General features: G+C 37.5%; 1 protein-coding gene across 5 annotated transcripts in view; it reads right to left on the bottom strand.

Annotated features, from left to right (window-relative positions):
* LOC112047654 (E3 ubiquitin-protein ligase Nedd-4) overlaps positions 1-11,425 on the bottom strand; it is a 42,386-nt gene extending 30,961 nt beyond the window's left edge. Inside the window, exons 1-6 of one of the 5 annotated variants that reach the window (XM_052887684.1) lie at positions 11,151-11,425; positions 6,444-6,523; positions 6,033-6,114; positions 5,556-5,594; positions 4,697-4,860; positions 2,212-2,359 (exon numbers count right to left, since the gene is read on the bottom strand). In XM_052887684.1, the coding sequence (XP_052743644.1) occupies positions 2,212-2,359; positions 4,697-4,860; positions 5,556-5,594; positions 6,033-6,114; positions 6,444-6,523; positions 11,151-11,294 (657 nt within the window). In that variant the 5' untranslated portion in view covers positions 11,295-11,425. Of the gene's footprint in view, positions 1-2,211; positions 2,360-4,690; positions 4,861-5,555; positions 5,595-6,032; positions 6,115-6,443; positions 6,524-9,652; positions 10,001-11,150 lie in introns of those variants that run through there. The other 4 variants (XM_052887683.1, XM_052887685.1, XM_052887687.1 and 1 more) reach the window with 4 other exon arrangements.
* Between the last annotated feature and the right edge of the window lie 1,703 nt (positions 11,426-13,128).

Raw genomic sequence — 13,128 nt, 5'->3', positions numbered from 1 at the left:
GTGATGATATAAATAAGAGGATATTTGATGACTTCAGTTCAGTTTATTGTTAGGCAGCGTAAACACCGTCACGCTGAATCGCCTTAGTGATTTTGTGCAATAATGTTCTATGTTGTAATTATTGATCATAAATTGTTTCGTGGGCATGGAGAACATGTCGGGCAGGGGAGGTGAGTATTAATGCATTCTAAAGGGATCCCTTAAACCTACACCCAAGGTCACAAGTCCTGGGACCTGCTCGAGGTGTTTCCTCTACCATAAAATGATGGTACAATAACTGTCGCTGCTACCCGTCACGTCATATTGGTGTCTAAAACAGAAGTAAAGTTCCTTTATGAAACGCTTCTTCTGTTTATACACTCACACGCGTTTTTTCTGTCATTTTACCAATATATCCATTATACAGGGTGCTCGGGAGTATTTCCCATAACCCTAGGGTTATATTCTTTAAGAAAAATTAATAAAAAATGTCTAGGGAACATGTGATTTAAAATGAATATTTTCGGAGTAAAAAATATTTCTTTTGTAAATATATCTTAAATTGTGTCCCTTATATCGCATCATATAAGGGACATATGACCCTTATTATTATATTATGACCTAGCCAAAATTATCCATTGATAAATATCATGAAGTAGCTTACTAGTGAAGTGCGTAGTTATGGGAAACACTCCCGAGCACCCTGTATATATTAGTATCTATATGTGTATGTTACTCGATTAGATGTCAACTGAATGGAAAATAACCACTACTACTATACCAATTTAAAAAAATGCTGTTCTGAATGGTAAATGGTGGTCAATCAATCAGGTGTGAATCATCAAATTCATCAAATTCTTGATGAATTTGACGATTCCCTAATTTTAATTAGCCTACATATATACATTATAACGGTCTTACTGGTGCTTGTTCCACAATTGTTGGGATAGGCTGATTGAAACAAAAATTTTTGAGCAGCTCGAAGAGAAAAATTGTATAACATTATTGTATCTAGCGAATCTACATTACAACATAAATCTCTTACTGGTTGCTCCTCCACTATGATCTGACAGGAAAAGAAACATAATTAAAAAAAAAATCTAGAATAAGCGCATAATTGAAATAAGTTTAAGATTTTAACTCGATCTTATTTCGAGTGATATGAACATGAAATGCAAACAAAACTGATGGACGTCTGTAACGTCCTTGTAAGCGTGCGTTATAAAACATATTATAATCCTTGCAATGTATCAGCAGCGAGACGTGTAAACAACCCAATTCCCAGCGGCTTACTTTTGAAAAATCCATACATCGTACATATTTATAACTGCCACAGCTTTCTACAATCTTTACAATAAACGCCTGCGCGTAGGACTAAAAACATAAGATCGGGTTGCCTATTAAAAAATTTCAGCTTTCACTACTGCAATCTCAGACCAATTATAGAAGGACCTGTATCGCGCTCATAGTCTGTCATTTTCTGAGAAAAATGAGTTTAGATTTGGTATATATCTGATACTATACTAGAAGTTTTTGCCCGTTTTTTACAGAATTCAATTACACAAAAAGGTATTTTTACGGAGCTCTTTAACCGACGAACACGATTACAACTATTTAACATCGATTCTATAGAGACAGTTTTTATAATCGCATTAGATCGTTGATCATATAATTTGACAGAAAGTAACGTCTAGCGAGGCAGGTCCTATACAATAATTGGTCTGAGACTGCAATGTATACCAACCGTGTATTCTTTATTACTTCTATACAAAGTTCTATAGCTGGTGAGTTCTCAATTACCAGCGCATGGCACACCTCCATACAGAGGGGCGGCATTATAGCTTGGCAAATTCGTTCGTAACACTCCTGATGGTCCGCGGGGGCCGGGAGGTGGATAGCGATGACAGATCAATCCACAACTGATGCACCAAACTTCCAGCCCAGCGACTTCACACCCATGCAGTTCCCTTCCCGTCGCCCGCATATCATCGGGAGTGTCACCAACGAAGTAGCGAAGCTGTGACTGCACCAAACTTCCAGCCCAGCGACTTCACACCCATGCAGTTCTTCCCTTCCCGTCGCCCGCATATCATCGGGAGTGTTACCACCGAAGTAGCGAAGCTGTGACTGCACCAAACTTCCAGCCCAGCGACTTCACACCCATGCAGTTCCCTTCCCGTCGCCCGCATACCACGGGAGTGTCACGAACGAAGTAGCGAAGCTGTGACTCACCGGCTGCACAGTGCCCACCTGGGGCGCAGGCTCCACCATCTCCCAGCCGTCGGGCGCGGGCTCGGGCGCCGGCTCCGCGCCGGGCTCGCCCACGCGCCCCACCAGCGCGTGGTACACCTCGATGTAGCCGCGCACGCGGGACCGAGCGCTGCAATACGAGCAAATTAACCGTATACGAATCGTCTCGCTCGTAGGTTTGACTACCAGCCTCCGGAAAAAACCGGTTTCCGAAAAGACCCCTATTTGAAGGGTAAACATAAAAAACACAAAAAACACGCAAAAATATTTGTGTATTAAATTGACCACTAATCATTTTACAAGAATATAACTAGAACATGAACGATTTAGATTAAAAAAAAACTACAACCCCTTTTAAACCTTATAACTTTAAATCTATACTTATAATAAATCTGTAAAGTGGTCAATTCTGTACATGAAATATATTTCCAAAATAACTATCAGGGGGTGATTAGTGATCGATACTGATGCCAAAAATGCAATCAGTAAATTTTTTGTCTGTCTGTCTGTCTTTCTGTCTGTCTGTCTGTCTGTCTGTATGTTCTTTATAGAAACAAAAACTACTCGACGGATTTTAACGAAACTTGGTACAATTATTTTTCATACTCCTGGGCAGGTTATAATAGTATACTTTTCATCACGCTACGATCAATAGGAGCAGAGCAGTGAAGGGAAATGTTGGGAAAACGGGAGAAGTTACTCCATTTTTTAGCTTCCGTCTGGTAGTAGTGTAGGGGTAGGGTAGGGGTATGGTAGGAGTAGGTTAGGGGTATGGTAGCTGTAGAGTAGGAGTAGGGTAGGGTAGTAGTAGGGTTTCAGGGTTTTAGGCGGACGAAGTCGCGGGCGTCCGCTAGTTTAAAATAAAAAAGGACTACCCAACTTTTCACCCCCATTTCAACCCCTTCTGATTTTATTTTCGTGACAAAAGTATATAACTTTATTTATAGAATTAATTTAGTAGATTCAGCGTGATGAAGCGTGATTTCGGTCAACAAAAAACACAGCCAGACATACAGACAGGCAGACAGACAGACCAAGATCGATCAATATCGATAATCGATTATATAATGCTCTTCAACAAAACATTTCAAAATATCTTCAATGTACAGAATATAACCTGTTACAGTTAGTTTTATTAGTATTATCCACCACGTATCCACCATCACCAGCACCATTATCAACCAATAGACGTCCACTGCTGGACATAGGCCTCTTGCATGGACCTCCAAGCACAACAGTCTCGAGCCGCCAGCATCCAACTCGCTTGATATCCTCGATCCACCTAGTGGGTGATCGACCAACACTGCGCTTTCCGGTGCGGGGTTGCCATGTCAGCAACTTGGGACCCCAACGTCCATCGGCTCTTCGAACTATGTGGCCACTTCAGCTTCGCGACTCACTGAGCCATGTCAGTGACTTTGGTTCGTCTGCGGATCTCCTCATTTCTGATTCGATCACGTAGAGAAACTCCAAGCATAGCTCGCTCCATCGCCCGCCAAGTGACTTTGAGCCTTCTAATAAGGCCCACTCTATGGTTCCATATACTGATATAAAAATAGCAAAATTACCAAATAATAAATACATTACTCAAAGTAAAAACAAATACTAATAATAGCCAACAAATCTAGCTACATTAAAAAATAGCCCTTAAACAATGTTAACAAACTTTAAATTAAGATAACTTTAGGAGGTGAAAACACACATTAGGCTAACCAAAGCAGATACAATTTGTTTTAATCAAAAGTTTCTGTCACACACACATCAAAAGAAGCAGATTATGTTTATTAATTGAAATAAACTTATAAATGAGTAATAAATAATTTAAAAACAAGAATAAAATAAATCAAGAATGTTGAATGACAATATCGGTAACTCTCTAGTCGGTCTCTCATCTCCTTCCGGGTCTGACATGGGTTTTGGTTTTTTATGTTACAGATATTATTCAAACAATCCTGACATAACACTATAAATCCTACTAATAATAAACGCGAAAGTTTGTATGGATGTTTGGATGTTTGTTACTCTTTAACGCCGCTACTACTAAAGCGATTTGGCTAAAATTTGCATAGGCTACTTTACTTTACATAGGCTACTTTTTTTCCCGAAAAATCCATGGTTTCCCGAGATTTGCGAAAACTGATGATTTTAATGATATGAATATTTGTTACTCTTTCACGCCTCGACTATTTAACCGAATTAGCTGAAATTTGGTATTGAGATATATTATAGCATGGACATAGGCTACTTTTTACCCCGAAAAAATCCATGGTTCCCGAGGGATTTGTGAAAAACTAAATTCCCACGAATTTAGTTTTTCACGCCACGCGACGAATACGCGGGCGTCCGCTAGTAAATTACAATAAAAAAGAGATTAAAAACAAAAAATAAACTAAATTAAAAAAAAAAATCTAAAAATAAAAAAAAATAAAAAACAAAAAAGCACTCATGCGCGTCTACTTACACCGACCTGCGCGGGCGCAGCGGGTACTTGGCGGGCGGCGCGCGCGTCTGCGCGGCGCTCTCCACCGGCGCGCCCGTCAGCGGGATCTCCACCATGCCGAGGAAGTCGTCGCGCGTCAGGCGGTTCTCGTCGAACACCTGGATGAGCAGCTTCTGCTCCTGGGGCTTCACCTGGAGGAAATGCCAATAAAAAATATAATTTTTTGATACTGCCAGTTACTATAGTCTATTGGCCTCCGTGATGTGCGCGGTAGATTTACAAGACGGAGGTCCTGGGTCCGAACCCCAGATGGGCTTATTGAGGTTTTCTTAATTGGTCCAGGTCTGGCTGGTGAGAGACTTCGGCCGTGGCTAGTTACCACCCTGCAAAGGCGTACTGCAAAGTGATTTAGCGTTGCCATACGATGCTGTGTAGAAACCGAAAGGAGACTTTAGCAGACTTAGATTACAAAAATAAGAAAACTAATGTCGAACAGAGGTTATGATTCACAACATTTGTCAGGACAACTTAATTAATAAATCAAACTGTAACCAAAATAAGACCCTAGAATGGCAGAGAATGACCTTGAGTGAAGTCACGCACTTGTGAACGCTATGTATAGGGTTAAAGGTACCTTTGACTGTTAACAAACACTCCCCTTTTTCCCACAAGTCACTCTCCCCGCCTATCCTAAGTACCCCATAAAGAATTACACAACAACAGATGTAGACGGCTCGAACGCCACGAGCACACTGAAGCCGTCAGTAACGCAAGTCGTTGCAACGCGGCGATAACAAATGGTATTAGTTCAGTTATCTCCACAGAACAATATTGTTGTTACAATACAGACAATATACTCTTAACACGCAATTATGTCAAAACTTACCCTGAATACAAACTCCTGATTCCATACTGGGTTCAGGGTCTGAAAATAATTTAAAAAAATAATTAAAAATGTAACTGGCACTACTCGTATGTACAAAACTACAGTATCTGACTGAGTATAAAGGCACCTAACGTTTTAGCATGCCGTAATGACATCATCAAGAAAAAAAAACTTTTTTTTAATATTTGACATATATTTTAATTATGACCAATACTGTTGTCCTCCTCAGACTGGTCCCCTTGACTTCAAATCACACCGCCAATAGCGGCAGCATCGAATATACCCCTTTCGATGCCACTGCTATTGGTCGAAAATAATGTATTTTTTCTCATAAAGAGATATCTTATGGAGCACATCCTAGAGGCAGACGTCCACATCACATCGCACGCATCGCATCGCATCGGTTTTTAAGTTCGTCGACGAGTTTAAAATAGCAGAATCGCGTTTATTTTAAGATGTAGTATGTATATTAGATACCTTTTTCTTGGTTTTCGTAAGAAAAGTTTCAAGCGTGACATCACCGTCCACCTTCTGCAACTCCACGCGGACATATGGGTCACTGAAACACATTGATTTCATTATTCAAACAACTTTACAAATAACAGGCCATGTGTTCCTCAATTACAGGTGGTATTAACATTCATTATAATATGTTATTGTATATGGGAGGTATCAAAATAAGATAGTATTTGATGACTTGGACTCATTTGTTTGTTAGGCAGCGTAAACGCCGTCACGCTGCCAGTCGCGTTAGTGATTTTGTGCAATAATGTTTTGTATTGTAATTATTGATAATGCTTTGAGTTATAATTATTGTTTATCATAAATACAAACAAAGAATCAATAAAATCTTTCTTCATAATATTAGTATAAGTATAGAAAACTCACCTAGCACCAAAAATGTCTTTTTTTGCCAATGAATATGCCCCAACTATCTTCAACCGAAGCAGGAAGCTGTTCTCATCAGTCTACAAAATAAAACAGCACCAATTAATTAATTGTCAAATTAATTGTAGACCCACTGTTACTTAGAAAACTATTGAACTTATTTTGATAAGAAAATTATCATTCAGTAATTTGATAACACTAAAGTTATTTAAAAATACATAATATCAATTAGAGCTGTGATAGCCCAGTGGTTATGACCTCTGCCTCCAAATCCGGAGGGTGTGGGTTCAAATCTGGTCCTGGGCATGCACCTCCAACTCTTCAATTGTGTGTATTTTAAGAAATTAAATATCAAGTGTCTCAAACGGTGAAGAAAAACATCGTGAGGAAACTGGCATAACAGAGAATTTTCTTAATTCTTTGTGTGTGAAGTCTGCCAATCCACATTGGGCCAGCATGGTGGAGTACTGGCCTAACCCCTCTCATTTTGTGGGGAGACTCCTGCTCAGCAGTGAACCGAATATGGGTTGATAATGATGATGATGCTGATGACATAGCATCAAAATTTAATCTCTACTAGCAAAGGCCTACGATACGCACCACATCTCCTGAGATGAGAAAACAACTAATGTGGATCAATAGCCGCACAATAGAAATATTGCTCTCTCTTTCACTGTGTAGGGAAGACAGAGTGAGAGAGAATAATATTAGAGATATTTTCACTCTGCCGCTATTATATGACACTCAGAATACAGAAAACACCAGAAGCCATGTTCGGCTATCATTATAAAGCATGCATTGTGTCTAAAAAGGTGCCTGTGTGCAGTCACACAACATGGCATACAGTCATACAGAGTGACAAATTGGTTGTTTGTGAAATTAGACCAAAAAAGAATAGTTTAAATGACTTTATTCCTACAACACAATCACACCTCCTGGAGTCCTTTGTAGTCTGAGATTCAACAATATGCCTTTGTCTCTTCACATAATATGTCATTGACACATGCTAATCCAAAAAGTGACATGAAAAATTTATGTGTATAGTGTTTTTGTTGTAGTAGGACAGTATATTTATTTTACTATTCTATATGAAAAATTAACAACACCAGTCACCAAGTAGCAAAATCCACCCAGACCAAACAATACATTATCACATTCTCTAGTAAATAGGGTAGGGCAGGGTAGGGGTAGAGTAGGTGTAGGGTCGGTAGGGGTAGGGAAGAAGTGGCTTAAATATAGGGTACATATAAATTGTACAAAGTGGAAAACTTCTTCAACACACAAGTGACAACCTATGTGGCGCAGTGGTATGCACGGTGGATTTACAAGACGGAGGTCCTGGGTTCAATCCCCGGCTGGGCCGATTGAGGTTTTCTTAATTGGTTCAGGTCTGGCTGGTGGGCGGCTTTGGCTAGTTACCACCCTAACAACAAAGACATACCGCCAAGCGATTTAGTGATCCGGTACAATGTCGTGTAGAGACCAAAAGGGGTGTGGATTCTCATCCTCCTCCTAACAAGTTAGCCTGCTGACATCGTAGATTGCATCATCACTTACCATCAGGTGAGATTGTAGTCAAGGGTTTACTGGAAAAGATTAAAAAAAAACAATCCTAATTAGTCTTCAGGGCAAGCAGTGCATTTGCACTGTATCCTGCTTAGTAGCAGCAGGTGTCTTCTCTTTAAACGTACAATCAATTTAAACTCGGCCCAAAGATGAGTAATGACTGTGGCATATCTCTAGCAGGATATTGTATGACCTCATAGTTTAATTAAAAGACAAAATTATAACTTGATATGATATGAATGAGTCATTGTAACTAGATTTATAAAACTCCATTTATTCTTATTAACTACTTAATAAGTAGAAATAAATCAGTAGTAAAAATTTTTAATTTTAAAGAATACCTAATTTAAATTTCAATTTGTTGTGAAATAAAAATTATGAAGCATATGTAAGCTTAACATTTAATACAAATGCTTGATTCTGCTTAGGCAGGGACGGATTACAGACTTTAGGTCCTCAAAGAATTTATAATTTAAAACAAAAGTATGACTGAGAGTTACATAATTGTTTCTTCCAAACAAATCCTTCGAATCATCTCACCGTGGCTAATTGCCTCGACTGGTGACAGAAGGGCTTTTTTGCTCAAAGGATCAGCCTGGCTGTCCAATGCAAACATGCAGCCAGTATTCTTGCCACCATTCTACGTTCCATGATTTGTATAGTTATTAGGATAAGTTAAATTAAGTTCCCTAGTGTATTCTTTGTCAATAATTTGTTAAAAAGAAATTTTAAAACTGATTTAGCTTTTTATCAATTAAGTAGCTTGCAAGTTAGCCTGCGTGGCTTTTGTTTTATATTAACTAAACTTTATCTTCATAATCGGTATAATAGATTCATTTCTTTATTTATAAAAAACCAATTATTTTACTTTAAAAAATATTTATATTTTTTTTATATTTATATTGGGAAAGTCCTAATATGGGTTTTCTTGTGCTCAAATGTCATAAAAACTAACTTGTGAATCTACTTATCTTTATCTAAATATATTAAAGCAAAATTAATCATAAAAGATAGAAAAACACTGACATACTAAGATGAAATTGGGCAGGGAGGTATACTTAGTATAAGAACAGATTTTGTGAGAGGGTCGGATTAAGTATTTCTGAGGGCGGACAAAGTCTAACACTTTGTCCACGTCCAGCTTCAAAGCATGTCACATAAAGAACTCCTAAAATGTGTTAGTGTTACTGTATTAGTTATTCTACTGCTGGCTTAGTTTTATATCTCTATTTGGCCTGTCGCATTTTTGTTCCATCAAGTTTCAAATCACAACAAATCTAAAGAAGTTTCACTATAAAAAGAACATTTAGTTAATGTGTGAAATGAAATCAATGTAGTGTGAAACTAAGTGAAGTAGATAGGATTCTAGCGGATAAAAATATATAAAACGGACATTTAAATCCCATTAACAGGCTTAAGCAAGACAACAATATCTAACACTACTTTACACATACAGCCTATATGAGCGTTAAAATGTATGTAGAGGCCTATTAGCGCGATTGACTTCTCAAATAGTCCATTAAAATGCTAAACCAATCACAAGGACGTGTGCATGCTTACAGTTTAATACGAAATTGGTAAAAGCCTTGGCTAGTATCGAAAACTCATTAGTGGTTTTAAAACAACATTTCAATGAAACTCACACGTGAATCCGATTGCCAAGCCATCACCCATGTGAAATCAAACAAATTAATAATCGCAATACAAAACAATTGGAGTAGCTTTGCTAAAAAAGCTCATCAGTTGAAAATAACTTGGGTTCTTGACACGTCTAAAGTGTTCCTTTTAACACCGCCGCAGGTACAGTTTCATGTTTCGGTCTCGTGGGAGACCATCGGGGTTGTATAAAACTAGGAAAACAAACACTAACTACGACACTAAACCACTACCACGGTTAAGGAAATATACAAACAAAAACTAAAATACATATCACGGAAAATATTGTCTGCACCTTGCATGACAAATTGACAACCAACTGACAGCTGTTTATGACAAACCTTTGTCATAGATATTAAACCATAGTGTTTTCTATTATTTTTTTGTACCACACGTTTCACGCAAAACTTTAGGCATTTATTTACCATATATTAATGTTAAATGGTTCCCCGATGGCTTAGTGGTTAAAACGCATTAATCCCTAATATCTTTAGATTATCAAATATGGGGCTGGTTGGTTAATTTTATAAATCTTCTTTGATATTATATTTATAATTATTATTCATCACGCGCTACCTCAGTAACGGCAAACATCGTGATTCATCGAAGGTCACTTCTTTCAATAGGCAAGGCCAAATTGCCTTAGTACTTATCGTATGATAGATCCTAAGTAATAAACCTTACAAAACTAATCTTTTTTTTCCGAGTTTTTTGTGATGTAGGCACAATGGAAGTGGAAGACTAAAGTATCTTTTAAAAATATCAGTTAAACAATTCAATTGTGGTTCTATACCATCCTTTCACATGAAACTTCGTGCCAGGTGTAATAATTAATTATAGCATAACTATGCGTTTTCTTAATGTTCAGCTTAAAGTAGTTACCTACTTGCTATAAAATATTATCAAAATCATTTCAGTCGTTTTTGCATGATATAATAATACAACCATCATGAGGCTAGGTTAAAAATCTTGTTTATTACAAATTACAAAGTTCCAAGAAACCATGGATTCTTACAGGATACTTAGAGGACATATAAATGTTGCTCAACAACTTCCTTTATCTCCCAGTGAAAATCTCAATAAAATCGGTCCAGCTTTTTCAAACATCAGCCAGAACAGACAGCAAAACAGATAAAAATTTAAAAAAAGTTAGATTATGTTTTAGTATCGCGTGAAAATCTCAATAAAATAGGTCCAACCTTCCCAAACATTAGCCCGAACAAACAGCAAGACAGACAAGAATTTAAAAAAAATGTTAGATTGTGTTTTAGTATCGCGTAAATAACTAATATCTGCACTTGAGAAATGACAGTAGTTTTGAAATCACAGAAAGACACTTCAGTTTTATGTAAATGTAGTAAGTAATTAGTTAAGTTAGTCCACTTCCATGTTAGACTACATCGTCACGGTGAGAACGCAGTCAAGGGCCTACTTCTCATTAAATAAAAAAAAATGATTCTAAATTCGAAAATAGTCAACGTTCACCTGATACTGTAAAGAAAGCCTTGGCTCATGACGAACGGAGGCGTTTGTCCTCCGCCACGACGAAGCCGACAACGACGAAGATCGGCTGCGATGTGGCTCGCGCTCGATCCATGATATAAACTCAAGCGGCCTTGGATTATGCATGACTTTAACCAATATCACACATTTCTCGCGACGAAACGCGCAAAAACATCACCACACTAACACAAAACACAAACAACTAAATATTAAAAAAAAAAAACTAATAAATTGTAATAACAGTTAAATATTTATGAAAATCTTAAACAAAAGTTAATAAAGATGGCGTTCGTACGCTCCATATGACTGCTCTAATCTTATCGGACCAAGAAAATGAGTGATAAAGCGACGAACGAGCACAATTAGCATAGCAGCGATAATACGGTTTTGGGCCGGTACACGAAACTTTCAACGCTATTGTTTCGCGCTAATTTAGCTGATAACGGTATCAGTTATTGAGACATTTTCTTTATAGCCTAGGCGGTGGTTTAACGGGCGACCTACTTTTTTCATTACTTGCGAAAATGCGCTAACAAAACAATATAATAACAGTTGGATCTAGTTACTTTTGCATTTGCGTGTGATTTATTACACAATTACTAATACTATTAATTTTATTTTGTTGTGACCTGTGATTTCAGTAATGAAAATATGTTACCTATCCTATTTTTTGTATAACTTAGTCTATATCAAAAAAACCTACGCCCCGCAGTTTCAATCCCCGTTCCCGTGACAATACGGAGATAATTATAGCCTTGATAGCCCGGTGGATATGACACATGATCTGCCTTCGATTCCAGAGGGTGTAGGTCCGGGGCATGAACCTCCCACTTTTGAGTTATGTGCATTTAAAGAAGTTAAATATCACGTGCCTCAAATGGTGAAGGAAATGAGGAAACCTGCATACCAGAGAGTTTTCTTAAGTCTCTGCGTGTGTGAAGTCTATTAATCCGCATTGGGTCAGTTTGGTGGACTATTCAGCCATATCCATGATACGGGGCCCCCGAACTACAAGGGCCCCTTACATGTGAAAGCAAATTAGTAAAGTGCTTCCCTAATAAAATCATAAAAAACTGTAGAATTCAGAAACGATAAAAGTTAAAACCGTTTTTTTTGGGTTAAAAGTGTACCCGAAAGTTGAAAACATCATATAAAATAACAAGCATTTTGTTTTACTGAGAATTCGTTACCCTTCATTTTGGCCCCCCAACTAATATTGATACATGGCCCCTTGAAGGCACGCTACGCCACTATATTCAGCCTAACCCCTCTCATTATGAAAGGAGCTCGAGCTCAGCAGTGAGCTGAATATGGGTTGATAACGTGTCTTTCTAGTGTTAAAAAAAATTTCAAAAACTGTTTAGTTAGTCCATAGATTACCGTAAAATACCACAACCTCTTTTTAAGATTAGTACATGTATGTTTAATGATATACAAATAACGTGTCTATAAAGTGTTCAAAGAATTTTCAAAATCGGTTCAGTAAATCCAGAGATTACCATACAATACCACAACCTTTATTTTAGATTAGTACATGTATGTTAAATACTCTTTTCTGAACTTTACTAAAGCTGAAAGATTTAAAACAACAGCAAAGAACTCTGAATCTATCAAACGTCGACATCTTCTGCAAAAACCCACAGCAAAATTATTGATCTTTAATTTTCATTTGGCTGTTTTTGAACAATAGAAATTCTTGGCAATGAGAATTTAGCATGCATGTATTATTAGTGTATATTACTAATACTTGCATGTCATATAGCTTAATTTCAGTTCAATAAAAATAAAAATGCGCGCATTTTATCAAGTGCATTGGAGTTTTTTTTTAATGGCCGGGTTCTTAGAAGCCTTCACGTATCTATAGTATTTTCATACTGTTCAAAATGAGTAGAACTCAGAGCCACATAAACTAATAAAATCACACTTAAACGAATCTTTTGTCAATGTCACTGTTTCAAAT

This window comes from Bicyclus anynana, chromosome 20, assembly GCF_947172395.1.
Source record: "Bicyclus anynana chromosome 20, ilBicAnyn1.1, whole genome shotgun sequence".
Lineage (NCBI taxonomy): Eukaryota > Metazoa > Arthropoda > Insecta > Lepidoptera > Nymphalidae > Bicyclus > Bicyclus anynana.
This window is presented reverse-complemented; position numbering and strand designations above follow the sequence as displayed.